Source organism: Oncorhynchus clarkii, chromosome 1 (assembly GCF_045791955.1).
Source record: "Oncorhynchus clarkii lewisi isolate Uvic-CL-2024 chromosome 1, UVic_Ocla_1.0, whole genome shotgun sequence".
NCBI classification, from domain to species: domain Eukaryota; kingdom Metazoa; phylum Chordata; class Actinopteri; order Salmoniformes; family Salmonidae; genus Oncorhynchus; species Oncorhynchus clarkii.
The window spans coordinates 73,997,741-74,019,072 of record NC_092147.1 but is presented as its reverse complement, the minus strand read 5'-3'; the positions used below and the strand labels follow the sequence as shown (position 1 = coordinate 74,019,072).

Below are 21,332 nucleotides of genomic sequence, written 5' to 3'. Positions count from 1 at the left end.
TCATGTGAGTGTCTCATCATCCGTAGGACCTCATCTGGGTCACATTGGTTGAATATTCCCCTCCCTGTGAGGTCAGCCTACAGCCAGGGCCCCTGGCCCAACTGCCACACCAGGCCAGTATCAAACCCTTATGGAGGCAGTACAACTAAATTAAAAAACAGCCCCACATCAACTTTGTCTTCCTCGTGAGTGTGTGTGTCATGGCAAAGCTCATCCTCACTCAAATAAAATATTGTAAACCTAATCTCAGTCAGGATGCAGTCCATCACAGTGTGTGTGTGTAAATGAGAGAGATACAGAGAAAAAGAGAGAGAGAGTGCTTGAAAAAGATTGTCAATGAGAGACGTGAGCACTGCATGTTGATCCTTACATTTCCAACATTAAAATTACGATCATAAAACGCAGTTACAAGTCTTTATTCTCTTCTTCGTAAATGTAATCGACAAACAAACCATAAAACTACAGTACTTAGGTAAGGAATTTAGAAAAAAATAATTGCACAACTCGCCCAGAGCTGCTCTCCACATTGTTTTAGATTGCCATGGTGGGCCTCCATCTGAACAATCAGTCAGTATAAAACAACAAAACAAGCAGATCACAACAGGTCAACTGGCTTGTGTTTAACAGTAAACAGTAGTAGAAGCGTATAATAATACAAGTGTAATACACATGGATGAGGAATTACAACTCTGCTGAGATGCTCTATACAAGCGTTCCTTTCCAAGGCGGTCTTAACCTGGCTGGACGCATGGCGCCACAAAACCCTAAAGGCCACAGATACTCCATAGGGTGTGATTAAAAGCACACGTCCATATAAGGTCTATTGGTGATGGTAATGAGCACCAACTCATTGGTGGGGCTGGGGGGGTCAGGGGTCGATCTCCATGGGAGTGATGGGGATGATGGTGTCCTCGTTACCACGGCGAACCACCACCTGCAGCGTGGTGTCCTTCTTGATGATGGTGCTGACGTCGGTTGCAGAGGTGATCTGCTGGCCGTTGATGGAGATGATCACATCATGCTCTTTCAGACCGCCACTAAGAAGAGAAGGACACATCATAATGAGAACTACAGAAAGAAAAATGCTGGATGGAACGGTTAGGTATAATGCTGGGCAATATGGACAAAATATCAAATCAGAATATTTTTCACATTTTTTACAGTAATTTATGTTTTTTAATAATAAAAGTTCTAAATATTATTTATGAGTAGTTCATTACCCAAGACCCAAGAGTGGCAACACATAAATTATATGTGATGTGATTTCAATTGGGGTTTCTCCATTCTAATTGTTTCATACAGTTCAATCCAACTTCAAACCCCAAAAATATTTTCAGCAGTTTAAATCCATTTCTTGCACTTTTGTCGTCATTTCCTCAATGTGCACCACATTTTTTAAAATAGAAAAACAACTAAATGCACAATGTTTAAACCACATCAGGAGACCACTTTTAAAGTTGGATAAAAAACATGAAACATGTTTTAGATTTTTGAATTTAGTTACCCTTTAATTCAAGTGTGCAGGCACCTAGCACTGTTATTTGGTTAGCTGTGTTTCTGTTGCACATTATATGCGTTCTCCTGTTCTATTGGTTTTCTTTCATCTTTCTTTCATTGTCTAGCAGCCAATGGCATTATCCTAGTCATATTAGCAACCCATAATAGTTCTAATGGATTTCATATTTACATCTCTGTCCATGAAACCACTTGCATGTGCGGTGTGCATTTTAGAACACTGTTTTCCTGCTATTTGTATTTTGGAACATTTGCAGATTGGCCTACCACTGTGAACCTTGCTGCAGTGAAAATGTGTAGAAATAATAGTTTATCAACATTTTAAGCTAAACATTCGGAAATATTCCATCAGACGTATTAATTCATATGGCGTATACGTCTACTAAACTACGTTGATACGCACCGTGGTAAGAAGTGAGCGTATGGGTATAATGCGTACACCATTCACTACAACACTGCTCTTAGTACTGTACATTTAGCAACCTAGCTAGCCAGCAAACTAGCAATTGGCATTGGCGGCTAACAAGCTTTATTTCAGCCACAACTTGCTAAGAAAAGACAAACATAAAATAATAGTGTAATTATAGAATGCTTGTAGAAAGCAGCATGTCACCAACATATTGTTGCATCTATCTGACCATGCAGACTGCAGAGTGAACAGCAAGAAAGTACTTGTGACTCCATGGTTGAGCAACTGCTCTCTCCTTTTTTTTTTTTTTTTTTCTTTTTTTTTACCTTTATTTAACCAGGCAAGTCAGTTAAGAACAAATTCTTATTTTCAATGACGGCCTGGTAACACTGCCTGTTCAGGGGCAGAACGACAGATTTGTACCTTGTCAGCTCGGGGGTTTGAACTCGCAACCTTCCGGTTACTAGTCCAACGCTCTAACCACTAGGCTACCCTGCCGCCCCGAGTGACAGGGGGCACAAACCAAACATTGAAATACCGTTATAGAAGGTTAAGTAAAAACCCAAACTAGTCCATGCATCAATACCGGTATATAGTAGGCTGTCGCATCTTTTGACCAATTGGAAAATAATATGTTAATTGTGGATAATCCTTTAAGAAAACCAATGGTCCAAACCTCATGTCTCTATCATAATCAGTTCAACCTTTATTGGCGTTTTTACCCTTGTAGGATTGTCAAAATTAAGGTGACTAAATGGGGGCCAGAGAAAAAAAGTAGTAAATAAAAAAATTATCAGGAAACTAGCATCGCGTCAGCTAGGCTGGATGCTGTGCGAGAATATATGGTGCTTTCAAGACAACTGGGAACTAGCTGAAATCATGATGTCAGTGATCTTCAGATCGGAAAGTCTGAGCCAGAGTTTCCAACTTGGAAATCCGAACTGGATGACCGTTCATAACTATTTTTCCCAGTCGGAGCTTGTTTATTTCTGAGTTCCCAGTTGTATTGAACGGTTTACCATTGAACTCGTCATATTTCTTCTCAAAACCGGAGGACATATGCCACGTTCAAAACAACTGGGGACAACTGAGAACTCGGAAATCTCTGACTTCCGACTGCAGTGCTTTCAAGATAATGGGGAACAACTGGACAAACTAGCTCTGAAGGGGAAAAATAGTTTGAACTGTCATCCAACTTGGAAAATCTGCATTGTTCTAGAGCTCTGACTTTCTGACCTGAAGGCCACTGATGTCATGATTTGACCTCATTATTTTCCGAGTTCTCAGTTGTCTTGAAATCACCATTAAAACAATATGGGTAAGATAGATGTCGAATTTGAGACATGATGTAGTATTCTCATATTTTAGTATACACTGTTCATATTCATTTGAAGTTCCTGTTCTTTTTTTAAAGACTTCTCACAAAACCAGCACATCTCTGTGAAATGTAAATAGGGCACTGAGCGTCCCGCAAGCTTTTTATTTTCAAAGCCTTTTACATTTAATTAATCTTGGGTCATGCTAATTTTGCTATGTGCCACCTGCGGAAACAACTTGGAAGATGGCGACCACAAAATGTAAAATCCTCAAATGCTTCGGCAAGAAAGCTGTGTCGCTCTGTCAACACAGCTAGGTGCTTATTATGGGATGTATTAGGTTATGAAATCCGACTTTTTGGATATAATCGTAATGTATGTTAGAGGAAGACCCCACTGAACGAATCCAAACATATTTGTCTTGGTAAAATGTATTTCATAACATAAGGAAGGAAAATGTCATCACCAAAGCACATATTCAACCACTCAGAGCAGAGTTGGTGGACACCCTATATATAGTAAAATGCAATATACCACTCAGTCCTAGCTATAAGATAGTAATTTTAAGGTATAGACTCAATATTGGTCTTTATTGCACAGACAATCAGCTAAGAATGGATTCCATTGGCCTTGTTGCCTTTCACACATTCTATGATGCCTTACTTTATAGTGCTACAATGAACACAAATTGACCCCTTTCACGTATCCTTCATCAAGACCACAATAATTACAGTAAGTCAGGTGGAGACTGCTTTGTGCAACACACTCCCATAGACCAAACACACCCAGAATAGAAATCTAGTAAAACGAAATTGCACAAAGACTGGAACGGTTACCAGAAGTGATATCAAGGCCTCCAATTTGCACACAACTACTCTCTAATCACACATGTGAACAGTGGCCGCCACCACCACTTATAATACAGCCACACTTCCACATTCTCCTCATACTCCTCAGGAAAACACGACTAACACTTATACCTCCAATGAAACACAGAGAGTGTACTAGGGTTGGGTGAGTGGTCCCAGGAAAACCACAGCATAACCATTGCTGCTTGAGGGAGGAAGGGGATGGCTGACCTCAGTGTCCCCCAACCCCCAAACCCTCTCTGGTAGAACTGTGGTCGGGAGGGGATTCTTGAGTGGGTGAACAAGAATTTTAAAGTGAGTCTCAGCAATGTTTTAGTAAGGGGGGTTGTGTGTGTGTGTGTGTGTGTGTGTGTGTGTGTGTGTGTGTGTGCACGTGAAAACTGGAGAGAGAGTGTGAATGTGAGTGAGTTTGTGTGGGGAGAGTTGGGCGTTGAGGGTCTATATAAATTTGAAACATGTGTACAGTCAGCGGAAGGAGCCAAAGCAAATATCCCTTAGCACAGAAAAAGTCAGACAACTTGTCCTCACACTCATAAGAAACCCCCACTGTTGGTGAGACGGAGTGAGTTTCTACTATCCTTGTTAGTTTGTACTTACGCCGCGGCCGGCGTTTTAGATATCACCTCCATGACGTACGCTCCAGAGGTGACATCAGGGAAGTCTTTGTGTCGAACCTTCAGCTCCTTGGTTAACCTACAGAGTGAAGGGGAAGAGGTGCTCCGTTTTCCGTATCAAACTGAAATGCAGTTCACCAGGTCCAGTTCAAATACATTCTTTTTGACAGCTTTGAATAACTGCATTTCCCAGTTTAGTGTACACATTCACAGTCTCAAATCTTTCTTTGCATTTATCGGGAGTTGACGGTCCGAGAGAGGAAAAGTGCCATCTTTATCCGTTTCATTGCAAGTATAACCAGTGACTAAGGATCCACTTACGCTGGGGTGAGTGTCATCATCCTCACACCAATGTATCTCTTCTTTGTCACAGCTCTTCCTACGGACACACAATAAGAAGAAAACCACTAGGTTTGCAATGGGGTTTACCTTTTGACTTGGAAGATATTTGAGTGATTCTGAACCTAGGCCATGGGTTAAGATTAGTTATAAAGGGGCTTGAATCAAAACGTCTGTAAGTGTTTATGGTTATCCTCAAAACATGTGGATAAGAGTGTAGACAGGACCTTACACTAAGGGGACATATTTAGATGTTACACACAGGATGACCATAGGGATTTAACGTCCTACCTCGGGACAGTCTGTCGTAGGATTCAGTCAGGAACTCTTGGATCTTGTCGGAGGGGATGGCGAATGAGATACCAGCCGTCACTTTCAGAGTGTTGATCCCGATCACCTCACCATCCTTCAATAACACAGTCAATAATAAAGTCATTCATGTCGTGTCTGAACCAGACTGGCCAGAATCACTCATGATCAAACAAAGTGACACATTAATAACACCGTAACTGTAGGGGGTGCGTACTGGCGGCAGAGAAGTCAGGCGCAGGAGAGCAAAAACTGATTTACAACGGCGCAGTTTAATAAACAAAACCACCGTAAACAGAACAATAAATCAATGGGTAAACAAAACTCGTTACACACCAGCATAACGTGTACAAGCACTACAATAAACAATTCCGGACAAGGACATGGGGGGGGAACAGAGGGTTAAATACACAACATGTAATGATGGAATTGAAACCAGGTGTGTGGGAAGACAAGACAAAACATATGGAAAATGAAAGGTGGATCGGCGATGGCTAGAAGACCGGTGACGTCGACCGCCGAACGCCGCCCGAACAAGGAGGGCGACCGACTTCGGCAGAAGTCGTGACAGTAACACGCAATCACACAGTTGCATACGGTCACAAAATATTATGTGCCATCATTCAGACACATTATCTGCTGTCTATTAGACATGTACAAAAACTGTTTCGCAGTCAATAAACAAACAGTATTCTCACCAGATTCACCAGAGGGCCTCCTGAATTACCATACTGTAAACAGAAAAGAAGATTACTTCAGTTCTCAGTTCACAATCCTTTGTGATGTGTGTGTATGTGCGTGCATGTGTTCACAGACTCACGTTGATAATAGCGTCTGTCTGAATGTATTCCATTTCAGAGTTGCGTAAGCCCAGCTCCTTGCCCCCTCGTTGGGTTGTGCTGACTATCCCTGTGGTAACTGTGTTCTGGAGGGAGAAGGGGCTTCCGATGGCCACCACAAACTCCCCAGGCCTCAGGTCTGACGAACGCCCCAACATCAGCACAGGAAGCTTGATCTGTAGAGGGGACAGGTTAGGGGGAGATATTTCATAGGTACACATCCCTCAGTAACATTGATAAGCAGCAGCACTAGAAACTGTGGGCCGTAAAGCTATCCTTCCCCACATACATACCATTGGAGGCTCCTCAGAGGAGGAATGAGAGGACCATCCTCAGTGAATTTCATAAACATTTAAATAGTAAAACATTGAAAAAGTTATCCTTTTTAGATAAAACTATACTAAATATATTAATTTCACCAAATAGTCTATAGTAGCCTCAATAGCACTGTAATGAGTGCGCTGAGAGTCAGGAAGCAAGTACAGGGAGTGAGTGTTTAAATAAATAAATAAAACAGTAAACATGAAACACAAACAATGCACCGACATGAAATAGAGTCAATAACACCTGAGGAAAGCACCAAGGGGAGTGACAGATATAGGGAAGATAATCAAGGAGGTGATGGAGTCCAGGTGAGTGTCATGAGGCGCCGGTGCGCTTGACGATGGTGACAGGTGTACGGGATAATCAGCAGCCTTATGACCTAGAGGCTGGAGAGGTAGTATACGTGACAAGCACTCTATAGGGTAGCACCATGGTATAGCCGGAGGACAGCTAGCTTCCGTCCTCCTATTGGTACATTGACTTCAATACAAAACCTAGGAGGATCAAACATAACACTTTGGGGCCAAAAAAAAATACAAAAAGTGAGTTGCTTTGCCAAATCTTATACAGTATTACTTTCGTGCCTTGTTGTAAACAGGATGGGATGCATGCTATTGAATATGTTTATTCTGTACAGGCGTCCTTATTTTCATTCTGTCAATTTGGTTAGTATTGTGGAGTAACTACAATGTTTTTTTAATCCATCCTCATTTTTCTCCTATCACAGTGCATCTCTTTTATTAGTGGCCACTGGCTAGTACCTCATAAAACAGTACAAATTCATTCACGTTAAACTCTTCAACAACTGAGACTCCATGGTAAGGAAACCATGAGCCAGAAACAGTGCCTAGACAGACAGAGGGTATATTTATCCATCCACAGTTTCCCTGTCTGCATGAAATCATCTCCCTTCTGTTCAGTCATAGCCTACGCGTCGCCACATCACGTTGAGTGTGTGGTTCCCAACACACCACCCAACAAACTCCCGACAACAGCACAATCTTGAGAGACCTTTCCCGGTTGTTCCCCTGTATCCATTTTGTTTACCCTGGGTTATAAATAGAGTCACAGTGTGGAAGCTAAGGTAACTGAGACTGACTGGCCAACAAGCCAAAGATACACACAGACAAAAGTCTCTGTATGCAAACACAGAAACAAGTCCTGTAATCAACTACCCAGGGATATTCATAGTGCAGTGCCATCATAAAATATGACAACACTACATTTTCCTTTCCAATATGGTGTACACACTTGGTTATTACATGGTGATTGTCATCTCTGCGGAGTGACGACACAACATAAGGGCCACGTTTGACTGCTGACCGTTGCCAACAATAGCTGAATAGGTCTTTATACAGTATTAAATCCATCTAACACTATAAGACGCCATTTTAGCTTTTTGGGTTGCGGGAACTGAGTGCAAACTTGACTCCTGAGGTGTAGCCTAGGTATTAATAGAAGATGACAGTTAGAAGATGAGAGTGCGTAACCCCACCACCCCTGCCTCTAATTTCTTTTATCCAGACTTGACACCGGAATAGCAGTCTGTGAACTGCTATCCAGTCTGGACTCCCCACCCTCACACACACACCCTCACACACACACACCACCCCGTACCTTGACCCCACCAAGTTAAAGGGATAAGCAGATGGAGGGAGGAAGTGAGAGAAGTCAGCCCGATCTGAATCCCTAACACTGAGACGGTCTACCAACCGCTTGCTGTAGTGATACTGGTAATAACAGCGTGGTCATTATAAAATCGTCCTGTCGCTTATTCAAATGTCTCAGCCCAGTGAATAATGAAAAACACAACTTGACACACACCTGCACATATCCATCTGCTTACACACAATGCGGCCACTGATTTGTGGGCGGTACAGTCATGCGTACACACATTAACTTATACACTGTGGATACCAAGGCTAGCTGATATGAGCCCTTGAGGGTGGGAGTGTCTAGGTGTGAATAGGAATAAAACAAACATCAAATGGCATGACTATTCATGTGTGAGGACTGTTAGTCTAGCTATCACCTACTAACCACTTGTACTCAGCTACTTTTTGTCCTTGTGGATACCGAGTCGAATACTGTATATGTAATTTTGGTGGTTCTGACTTTCTCTTGACCATAAGTGACTCACCAGGTTATTTTGGACCATGGGCTGGCCTTAATGCATTAACACTCATCCAGGGTTCTATACTTACTTTTTCCACTGGTGGCACTGTTGCACCAAACTTTTTCAGTTGGTGGCACCAGCACATGATTTGGTAGCACAATTTTTTTTAAATTACAAACAATGAGAATTGACCTGGCCTGTGTCCCATAATGTTCTTGCATTCCATACAAAACCAGGCTAACAATGGCTAGCCATCTTTCAAATTAGCTTGTGTTCTTTGAGTTGGGTAGATGAACTCTAACAGCAAAGAAAAGAGACTGTTAAAACAAGAGACTGTTCAAATAAAGTGCAAAATGTATTTATTGCAAATTTCAAAGTGCCATGTGTTATTTTCTATGCAACCTTCCAGAGGGTAGAATATGAAGTATACTTGATACCAAAACGATACAACGGCAATAAAATAGAGAGCTGGACTGTCATTTCCCACATTTTTCTGCTCTCAAAAGCACCCGTTTTAATAGAAAAACAACCAAATTGGATGTTATATGTCAACAACAATGCTTAAACCAAAATAGGAAACCTTTTTTTGAGGTCTGGATAAAATCTGAGAAATGTAGAATTTTTAGTGTAGTACCCCTTTCATTCAGGTGCACACCAGCCAGACAGTTGTATTTGGCTAGCAGTGTTTTTGTAGCATACTTGTGATGGTTTTCAAAACAAATGGCCACTGGATTGATGCAAATAATCATGATTCTGCCAGCTAGGCATAGGCTACTTTGTAGTTCACTTTTAATTGCCTTTCCATCTACCCAAAGACAATTAGGCTATCATTAGCATTACTAATGGCTACAAACAGTGGTAGACATATAGTCTACATGGCGACACGCACCGCACATAGCAAGGCTCGACATTCAGTTAAATTTGCCAGTAGTACACAGGGCCAGTGCCCTGCAACTGAAAGCTACTGGCTCAAAGGAACAAAAATACTGGCCCAGGTCAAGACTTAACTGGAAACTGAATTATGTGTGCATAATTTCAATAGCAGGTCATTTGATCATTCATACAAAAAAAGCCTATAGAAAAAAAAACTAAAAATGTATGTAAAGTAAGTATGCATTTCCACTTTAAGAATAATGTCTTTTTTAATAAGCCTACCCAATGGCATTAAGCATTGACATTCACGTAATTTTTCCTTCTAAAATACACTGAGTGTACAAAACATTAAGGACACCTGCTATTTCTATGACATAGACTGACCAGGTGAATTCAAGTGAAAGCTATGATCCCTTATTGATGTCACTTGTTAAATCCACTTAAATCAGTATAGATGAAGGGGAGGAAACAGGTTAAAGAAGGATTTTTTTGCCTTGAGACATGGATTGTGTGTGTGTGCCATTCAGAGGGTGAATGGGCAAGACAAATGGGCAGGCACATCTGTGAGAAGCACTGGAGTAAACATGGGCCAGCATCCGTGTGGAACGCTTTCGACACCTTGTAAAGTCCATCCTCCCACGAATTGAGGCTATTCTGAGGGCAAGGAGTGGGGTGCAACTCAATATTAGGAAAGTGTCCTTAATGTTTTGTACACTCAGTGTATGTCAGAATAATGTGGGAATTGTCTGACTAAATAGACAGCATGTTCTCGACACAAAAAAAACAGCTTCGAGGAATCCTTCTTCTTAATCATTTACATAGCCAATATTAAAAATAGCATTATTAAAATGGCCTAATCTTTTCACTGGCCCAAGCTGGCCACAACAGTGATGATTGACTGGTCTGGAGGGTTTCCAAATCCTCCCATTCATGTCAAGCCCTGACACACACAGACAGGGGCATTCCCGTGCCATTGTTGCCTCTTTAGAAAGTTGGTTTATGTTTTGTCAATTGCACATTACAGTTTGAATAAATCATGAAGATAAAAAAAGCAACCAAAAATGTACATGACCAGATAAATTTGTTTCACTGGCACTCTTGCGACCCACTAAAAATGTGTGTCGCACTACCCAGTCAAAAGGTTGCAAAAGCGACTGTTTTGGTCACAGTATCGAACCCTGTCAACCCATGACAATGACCTCATTAAGGAGAGGTGGTGAGAGGGACAACAAGAGGAGCAGTCAACCCTCTCCTGCATTGGCCGTCCCTAACATCATGTGAGATGCTTTCAGTTAAATGCAATACTGCCTTGTTCTAGATCTTAACTTCAAACTTTCAGTTGAAATTTCAACCTTTCTATTAATAAAAAATACCCATTTCCCAAGGTCTCCACTGGCTCATACAGAAGATAACTGAGAATGGCACAATAGGCTTTATCCTATCATCTCAACCAAAATTGTACTGTACATCTAGAGTGTCTGCCATGTGAGATGGTGGAAGGACCAATGAGGAAAATACCTCCTTTGTTGCCATAGACAAGTCTTTGTTTCAAATTACAGCTTTGGCTGTTTGGAATCACTTAAAAACCCATTATGACTTGATCCCAGGTGCAAACTTGTTTTTTGTCAAGCCTCACGCTTTGATGGACTGTCGCTAATAATTTCGAAGGCGTGCAAACCTGAGAAAAAGGGTTACTTTTACATCAACCCAAACAAAAAACAACTGTAAACAGCACAGAGGCATGCCAGTGAAACACACACGCCCTCTGTTTGGTGATTAAACCTGTAACCACTTCTAGAGTCTTTGCTGTGATCACTACTGTGCTTTTCTTATAGGGGACTTCAAGGCAATACGCAAATTGTAGTGTATTCAAGGTTTTAAAAAAAATGTCAGACTTGATTTGCAGTAACAAAACATTTATATAATAATGTATCAACCCCTACAAAATGTATTATAATCCACATAATAATTCACATTTCATGTTACTGCAGGATTATTTTCCTGCTGTGAGAAGCAGGGTCAAATTAAGACAGCGCATCTGTAGGTATTATGTTAACTTTTTAGTCCTATGCTACCATGCATACATATCATGGGGCCACTAGCAAATGGTGTGACCGTGTGTGGGTGAATGCTACTTTGGCTACACATAAACTTTGTCCCAAGGGTTGTGCCTCAGTGGATAAAGAGGAGCTTGTTCCAACATGATAATACCTGCAGAACCATCAGCTCTGGGGATCAATATGGTGCACATGTTGTTGTAAATGCCAAACACATGGCCGTAAGCTCCCTCTGTGTTCCCAGCATGATTTACAGACACCCTGGAAGACTGGATGGCATCTCACCAACGGGCGGCTAGACACCACACGCTTTTAATCTGTGGGCCATGCAGATCTGATAAGATGCGTTTGGGATGTATGGGTCTCTCTTCCACTGCATTGCTGGCCTGGGAAACAACCATCTACAAACTAGGCCTTGTCTGGAGCATCGAATAAAAGAGCAAGGCCAGTCTGCTTCCCTTGGCCCTCGTCCCGACACACTGCTTCCACAAGGATGGAAGCAATTGTGGGAGAGCGAGTGAAATGAAGGATGAGACGAGGATGTGATTAATTTTCCCTCTGCTTCTTTCTGAAGGACGCCACTCTTTCCACTGAGAAACAGAGCATGTCCTGGATGTCTCCTTAACAGGGACCAATAAGAGCCGTGGTCGGTCTAGCCAGCGCTAGTCATCCTACCACCCTTTAGGAGGTGGACGACCTGGGGAGCATACAGACTAACATTGTGCTTGAGTACTGAGACACATATACTCACTGTATTTATTGATGAGGATGTGGTGTCTTTATTTGTTTGGGTGTGTTTAACTGTCCTCAGTCTGTTGACATGACTTCCATGAACAAAATCATCTCAAATATTCTAAACTGAGGACACCGACAGTACGCTACTTTGCACCACAGACAGTTGAGGAAGTGAGTGAGGGAGTGGATAGGGTTAACAAGCTGCTCTTTCCCACCAATGATGACTTCTAGCTTTATCTTCCCAGCGTCACATCACACAGCCATCTCATTAGCCTATTAGATCACTTAGCTTTGCAGACATATGGATCCGTTTTCCAGGCCACATTCCCTCTGTCTTTGTCTGCCTCTCCATCACATTCTCTCTCTGTCAGAAATGAATGTAGCACTTTTCCCCTTTCTCCTTCCCATCCTCTGAAGTCCCAACTTCTGCAGACAGACTAATGTAGCTGCAGACGTGTAATGTCTTCCCCAGAGACGAGGGTACACCACACAAGAACGGACCGACCCAGCCTCCAATAAACTCTGCTTCTCATGAAGCACCGAGGGGGAAGAGAGGGTATTCTACATTCAGAGTCAACTTTCAAAGCTCACAGTCATAAACATGTGATTGATTCTCTCTCAGTGTGCTGATATGAAATACAAAGTTTGACAGAAGTCACCCATACTCATGATGCACACTTGAGGCAAGAGAGGGACAGATGGAGGGAGAGTGAGGAAAATAAGGAAATAAATACATACTTAAAAGAGTAGAGACCTGAAGCCCTGAGGCCAGAACTGTGACAACTTACTGTATTTTTCATACAAATTAGGAAATTCCAACCTTTCCTTTATTTTGGCCTCTAATTATCTCCCTCTCTCTCTTTCATCCTCTAATTACTCTCTCACTGACACTTTCCATCTCTAGTCGACTCTTTCCCTCACATCCACCCTCCCCTGCCCGTACCCACTGTCTCATTAGCTGGGGTGTCATGAGTCAGACCCCCTCCCCTCTCCCACTAGCCCATAGCCTCTGTCCTGTCCCACTGTGGGGGTTAGTCATGGAACTGGGACTGTGCCCACTGGGCAGACTGGGTAGACACTTTCTCATACAGGAGAGAAAACTGGGGCAAAGATTTCAACAGCTGTCTTAGCTATGTAGCCAGAGTGGGGCACGGGGTATATGGTCAATCCACAGTCAGGTACTGGGCTGTCATGGTCAACCAGTAGTTGGATGGTAGTCTTACCACAGGGCACAAATCATTCAACTTTTCAGTGTCTTGAATCTGTTTTTTGAGAAGTAATGATGCTGTATTTTCCATCCATAATCTTTTCTTCAGACGTCCATGGATCACTGCTTTGGGTCTGATATCACCTTCCAGTTGTCTAGTATGTGTATTGAATGTAGACCAGAGTGTATAGCACAGTGGTCTTCCAGGGCCAGTTTGGGGAACCACTGTAAACCGCATAAAAGAAAACATAACCTTGTGCTTGTCTTGGCATTTTGGCCGATGCTGTGTGCAGCCCTGTCCTTGTCGTGAGTGTCTTTTCAGCTGTGTATTGAAGCGAGGGAATGCTCTGCGAGCCATTCTGCGGTGCAGTTACTCCTAGCCTGTGGCTTTGACTGGGTGCCAGACATTCCTTCATATGGCTGTCGAATATGATTCATGTGGGATGTGTATCCCACTAGTCCACAAAGCAACAATCTCTCTATGTTACTGTACGCTGCCTCTGCAAAAACCTTGCATGGCCTGCCTCCATGCCATTTATGAGCAGAACTTTTGCTATCAAAACGATTTGCTCATTGGAGCATGACATGGGTTTTCATCTGCTGGTAATGAGTCTTTGCAGAATGTATTCCAAGTTTATTTCAGAGAATCGTTTCCTAATGACTGTTGTCTCTGAAGTATTTTTATCTGAATGCCATTGCCAACATTAACTATGTGTTGAATGCCAGCTGTGTTATCAAGCTGAACAACAACTTTCTACCAATAACATCTTGCTTCATCTTGTAATTCTGACTCCGCTGATGTTTAATAGGGAATAATATTAAGTCATTGTTATTGTTCAATTGTTGCTCACATTTGCTAGTGGTGTCTAGATTTGCAGTTGTATAATATTGGAAAGTACTGCACCAAGATGGCTGCTGTTGGCCTGGAAGGCTGTACTTAAAATCCAATCTGCCTCCTGGGAGTTGAAACTCTCAATGTCATTCCCACTCACGCTCATAGGCAGGGATTAAATAGCATGGGAGCTACTGTGTAAAGTCACACTCCTCAAACCCTCTTATTTATGCCACTTATAATATTCCATAAAGTTTCAATTTGAAGGAATATTGTGAAGATTGGCAGTTACTAACCTCAATTCCGGCTTTAACTTTGACTCATCTGCCCATGGCTCTTTCTTCAATTCCGGGCTGCCCATGAGAAAATGTCGGCAACAAAACAGGCAGGAGAGGGGGAGTCCAGGCGAGGTTAAGACAAAGGGAAAACCGGCCACCTCTTCTCTCCATTCTATTGTCCAATGGCTTGGTAATAAGATGGACCTCCGATTGCGATTTTGCTATCAATGTGAAGCTCGTAACTGCAATATTCTCTGCATTTCTGAAACATGGCGTTCAGACAAGATGCCCCCCATGGCTATCCAACTCAATGGATTCTCCATTCACCGAGCGGACATGACAATGAATTCAGGGAAATCGAGAGGGAGAGGGTTATAACTCTTCATCAACAGCAAATGGCATGCTGAAGTTTCGACCCATTGTTCACCCGTCTTGGAATAACTGATGGTCAAATGCTGACCCTTCTGCCTTCTGAGAGATTTTGCAGCTGTTAGCATGACTGCCTGTATATATTCCACCTCAGGACAAGAGATACAACGAGCTGGCGCTTATCAAACTGTACCGGAGCAATAAGTCTGACACCAACAGGCTCCTGAACAGCTTCTATCCCCAAGCCATAAGACCGCTAAATAGCTAACAAAATGGCAACAGGGACTATCTGCATTGATCCTTTCATTTATTTTTTATTCTTGTACTCACTCACACACAATCACATTGACACTCACACACTTAATTTGCTCACACACATAACATGCACACACATTCATACTGACTCTACACAAGCACACACACTCACATATAATCATGCTGCAACTGTTTACAGTGCCTTGCGAAAGTATTCGGCCCCCTTGAACTTTAGATTTGCAGTGGTCTGATACTCCTTCCATTTCAATATTATCGCTTGCACATTGCTCCTTGGGATGTTTAAAGCTTGGGAAATCTTTTTGTATCCAAATCCGGCTTTAAACTTCTTCACAACAGTATCTCGGACCTGCCTGGTGTGTGAAACTGGAAGATTCAAAATGGTTGCTTGTTCTTTACTCCTACTTGTCTGTTGCTTTAACTTGTTTGTCTAGGGTTAGTGTTTCAATTAGATTTAAAAAAGTTGTCATTCCCTTTAATCATGTTCTTCATGATGCTCTCTGCGCTTTTAACGGACCTCTGAGACTATCACAGTGCAGGTGCATTTATACGGAGACTTGATTACACACAGGTGGATTGTATTTATCATCATTAGTCATTTAGGTCGACATTGGATCATTCAGAGATCCTCACTGAACTTCTGGAGAGAGTTTGCTGCACTGAAAGTAAAGGGGCTGAATAATTTTGCATGCCCAATTTTTCAGTTTTTGCTTTGTTAAAAAAGTTTGAAATATCCAATAAATGTCGTTCCACTTCATGATTTTGTCCCACTTGTTGTTGATTCTTCACAAAAAAATACAGTTTTATATCTTTATGTTTGAAGCCTGAAATGTGGCAAAAGGTCGCAAAGTTCAAGGGGGCCGAATACTTTCGCATGGCACTGTATCATATACCCTGATGGCTAGCCCCCTTACCCCTATATCTACCCCTACCACTCCAGTATACCTGCACATTGTTAATATGGTATTGGCACTGAACTACGTTCTACATTCTCCCAACCAATTGTGCAATTTTTTTATTTTTTGGGGCGTTTTGTGTAACTTTAAAAAAAACGTATTGTGTACATAATGTTGCTGCTACCGTCTCTTATGACCGAAAATAACTTCTGGACATCAGAACAGTGATTATTCACTGCGGACTGGAAGAAACCAATTCCTTTAACGAGTCCGACGAGAAGGATATCCTGCTTTCACTGGAACAGGCCCAGATCCAAGCCTTTTGCGTGAAGAAAAGACGCAAAGAAAGGGGACACAGAAGCCAGAGGCGAGTGAGCAAACTCCCACTGCCTTCCATTCTCCTTGCTAATGTGCAATCATTAGAAAATACAATTGATGACCTACTATTAAGATTATCCTACCAACGGGACATTCAAAACTGTAACATCTTATGTCTCACCAAGACGTGGCTGAACGAAGAATTGACAATATAGGGCTGTCAGGATTTTCTATGCACCGACAGAACAGAGATGCTACCTCTGGTAAGACGAGGGGTGGAGGTGTGTCTTTTTGTAAATAACAGCTGGTGCGCGATGTCTAATATTTAATAAGTCTCGAGGTGTTGCTCGCCTGAGGTAGAGTACCTTATGATAAGCTGTCGACCACACTATCTACCAAGAGAGTTCTCATCTGCCATCTATTTACCACCACAAAGCGGGGCTCTCAACCAACTCTATAAGGCCATAAGCAAAGACGAAAATGCTCACCCAGAAGTGGCGCTCCTAGCAGCCCAGGGACTTTAATGCAGGCAAACTTAAATCAGTTTTACACTTTTTTTACCAGCATGTCACATGTGCACCCAGGGGGAATAAAATACTAGACCACCTTTACTCCACACAGAGAGATGCATACAAAGCTCTCCACGCCCTCCATTTGGCAAATCTGACCATAATTATATCCTCCTGATTCCTGCTTAAAAGCAAAAACTAAAGCAGGAAGTACCAGTGACTCGCTTAATACGGAAGTGGTCAGATGACACGGATGCTACACTATAGGATTTTTGCTAGCACAGACTGGAATATGTTCCAGGATTCATCCAATGGCATTGTAGTTGCATATTCCTGATTTCCCTGAAAAGTTGCATATCGCGGGGACTATTCGAAGCTAGTGTAGTGCACCCTGTGGCGTACTACACTAGCTTTGAATAGTCCCCGCAATATGCAACTTTTCAGGGAAATCAGGAGCCAATACACACAGTCAGTTAGGAAAGCAAAGCTTAGCTTTTTCAAACAAATCCAGACAGCTGATGTTCTGAAAGAGCTGCAAAAATCTGGATCCCTACAAATCAGCTGGGCTATACAATCTAGACCATCTCTTCCTAAAATTATCCGCCACCATTGTTGCAATCCCTATTACTAGTCTGTTCAACCTCCCTTTCGTGTCGTCTAAGATTCCTAAAGATTGGAAAGCGGCCGCGGTCATCCCCCTCTTCAAAGGGGGAGACACTCTAGACCCAAACTGTTACAGACCCATATCCACCCTGCGCTGCCTTTCTAAAGTCTTCGAAAAGTCAAGTTAACAAACAGATCACTGACCATTTCGAATCCCATCGTACCATCTCCGCTATAAAATCTGGTTTCCGAGCAGGTCACGGGTGCACCTCAGCCACGCTCAAGGTCCTAAACGATATCATAACCGCCATTGATTAAAGACAGTACTGTGCAGCCGTCTTCATTGACCTGGCCAAGGCTTTCAACTCTGTCAATCACCGTATTCTTATTAGCAGACTCAACATCCTTGGTTTCTCAAATGACTGCTTCGCCTGGTTCACTAACTACTTCTCAGATAGAGTTCAGTGTGTCAAATCGGAGGGCCTGTTATCCGGACATCTTGTAGTTTCTTTGGGGGTGCCACAGAGTTAATTTCTCGGGCCAACTCTTTTCTCTGTATATATCAATGATGTTGCTCTTGCTGCGGGTGATTCTTTGATCCACCTCTACGCAGACGACACCATTCTGTATACATCTGTCCCTTCTTTGGACACTGTGTTAACAAACCTCCAAACAAGCTTCAACGCCATTCATCACACCTTCAGTGGCCTCCAACTGCTCTTAAATGCTAGATAAATGAAATGCAACTATAAATACAGTTGAACTCTGAAGTTTACATACACCTTAGCCAAATACATTTAAACTCAGATTTTCACAAGTCCTGACATCTTAAGTCAGTTAGGACCACCACTTTATGTTAAGAATGTGAAATGTCAGAATAATAGTAGAGAGAATGATTTATTTTATTTTATTTCTTTCATCACATTCCCAGTGGGTCAGAAGTTTACATACACTCAATTAGCATTTGGTAGCATTGCCTTTAAATTGTTTAACTTGGGTCAAATGTTTCAGGTAGCCTTCCACAAGTTTCCAATAATAAGTTGGGTGAATTTGGCCCATTCCTCCTGACAGAGCTGGTGAGTCAGGTTTGTAGGCCTCCTTGCTCGCACACACTTTTTCAGTTCTGCCCACAAATGATCTACAACTTTGGAAGTATGTTTGGGGTCATTGTCCATTTGGAAGACCCATTTGCGACCAAGCTTTAACTTCCTGACTGACGTCTTGAGATGTTGCTACAGTATATCCACATAATTTGCCTTCCACATGATGCCATCAATTTTGTGAAGTGCAGCAGTCCCTACTGCAGCAAAGCACCCCCACAACATGATACTGCCATCCCCGTGTTTCACGGTTGCGATGGTGTTCTTCGGCTTGCAAGCCTCCCCCTTTTTCCTCCAAACGTAACGATGGTCATTGTGCCCAAACAGTTCTATTTTTGTTTCATCAGATCAGAGGACATTTATCCAAAATGTATGATCTTTGTCCCCATGTGCAGTTGCAAACCATAATCTGGCTTTGTTATGGCAGTTTTGTAGGAGTTTCTTCTTCCTTGCTGAGCAGCCTTTCAGGTTAAGTTGATTAAGGACTCGTTTTACTGTGGATATAGATAGTTTTCCACCTGTTTCCTTCACAAGGTATTTTGCTGTTGTTCTGGGATTGATTTGCCACAAAGTATGTTCATCTCTGGGAGCATCTCCTCCTGAGCAGTATGACGACTGCATGGTCCCATAGCGTTTATACTTGCGTACTATTGTTTGTACAGATGAACGTGGTACCTTCAGGCATTTGGAAATTGCTCCCAAGGATGAACCAGACTTTTGGAGGTCTACATTTTCTTTTCTGAGGTCTTGGCTGATTTATTTTGATTTTCCCATGATGTCAAGCAGAGGCACTGAGTTTGAAGGTAGGCCTTGAAACACATCCACAGGTACACCTCCAATTGACTCAAATGGTGTCAATTAGCCTATCAGAAGCTTCAAAAGCCATGACATCATTTTCTGGAATTTTCCAAGCTGTTTAACAGCACAGTCAACTTAGTGTATGTAAACTTCTGACCCACTGGAATTGTGATATAGTGAATTTTAAGTGAAATGATCTGTCTGTAAACAATTGTTGGAAAAATGACTTGTGTCATGCACAAAGTAGATGTCCTAACCGACTTGCCAAAACTATAGTTTGTTAACAAGAAATGTGTGGAATGGTTGAATAACAAGTTTTAATGACTCCAAACTCAGTGTATGTAAACTTCCGACTTCAACTGTACCTCGGTGTCTGGCTAGAATGTAAATTCTCCTTCCAGACTCACATTAAGCATCTCCAATCCAAAGTTAAATTTCGGAACAAAGCCTCCATTACTCACGCTGCCAAACCTACCCATGTAAAACTGACTATCTTACCAATCCTTGACTTTGGCAATGTCATTTACAAAATAGCCAATTCCCAATGACGTGAGCCTACCAGACAAGCTAAATGCCTTTTATGCTCACTTCGAGGCAAGCAACACTGAAGCATGCCTGAGAGCACCAGCTATTCTGGTTGACTGTGTGATAACGCTCGCGGTAGCCAATGTGAACAAATCCTTTTTTTAAATGTGTTTTTATTTCACCTTTATTTAACAAGGTAGGCTAGTTGAGAACAAGTTCTCATTTGCAACTGCGACCTGGCCAAGATAAAGCATAGCAGTGTGAACAGACAACACAGAGTTACACATGGATTAAACAATTAACAGGTGGTCAATAACACAGTAGAAAAAAAGAGAGTCTATATACATTGTGTGCAAAAGGCATGAGGAGGTAGGCGAATAATTACAATTTTGCAGATTAACACTGGAGTGACAAATGATCAGATGGCCCTAGATATTGGTGTGCAAAAGAGCAGAAAAGTAAATAAATATAAACAGTATGGGGATGAGGTAGGTAAAATTGGGTGGGCTATTTACTGATAAACTATGTACAGCTGCAGCGATCGGTTAGCTGCTCAGATAGCAGATGTTTGAAGTTGGTGAGGGAGATAAAAGTCTCCAACTTCAGCGATTTTTGCAATTCGTTCCAGTCACAGGCAGCAGAGAACTGGAATGAAAGACGGCCAAATGAGGTGTTGGCTTTAGGGATAATCAGTGAGATACACCTGCTGGAGCGCGTGCTACGGGTGGGTGTTGCCATCGTGACCAGTGAACTGAGATAAGGCGGAGCTTTACCTAGAATGGACTTGTAGATGACCTGGAGCCAGTGGGTCTGGCGACGAAAATGTAGCGAGGGCCAGCCGACTAGAGCATACAGGTCGCAGTGGTGGGTGGTATAAGGTGCTTTAGTAAGAAAACGGATGGCACTGTGATAAACTGCATCCAGTTTGCTGAGTAGAGTATTGGAAGCTATTTTGTAGATGACATCGCCGAAGTCGAGGATCGGTAGGATAGTCAGTTTTACAAGGGTAAGTTTGGGTAAGTTAAACAGGTCAACATTCACAAAGCCGCTGGGCCAGACGGATTACCAGGACGTGTACTCAAAGCATGCGCGGACCAACTGTCAAGTGTCTTCACTGACATTTTCAACCTCTCCCTGACCGAGTCAGTAATACCTACATGTTTCAATCAGACCACCATAGTCCCTGAGCCTAAGGAAGCGAAGGTAACCTGCCTAAATGATTACCGCCCCGTGGCACACACGTCGGTAGCCATGAAGTGCTTTGAAAGGCTGGTCATGGCTCACATCAACAGCATCCTCCCGGACGCCC

General features: G+C 42.4%; 1 protein-coding gene across 1 annotated transcript in view; it reads right to left on the bottom strand.

Moving 5' to 3' along the window:
- Positions 1–400: 400 nt before the first annotated feature.
- Positions 401–21,332, bottom strand: part of LOC139412054 (serine protease HTRA1A-like) — a 32,901-nt gene continuing 11,969 nt past the window's right edge. The window contains exons 4-9 of the mRNA XM_071158845.1: positions 6,192–6,386; positions 6,070–6,102; positions 5,354–5,468; positions 5,045–5,102; positions 4,707–4,802; positions 401–1,037 (exon numbers count right to left, since the gene is read on the bottom strand). Of these exons, the coding sequence (XP_071014946.1) occupies positions 869–1,037; positions 4,707–4,802; positions 5,045–5,102; positions 5,354–5,468; positions 6,070–6,102; positions 6,192–6,386 (666 nt within the window). The 3' untranslated portion in view covers positions 401–868. The remainder of the gene's footprint in view (positions 1,038–4,706; positions 4,803–5,044; positions 5,103–5,353; positions 5,469–6,069; positions 6,103–6,191; positions 6,387–21,332) is intronic.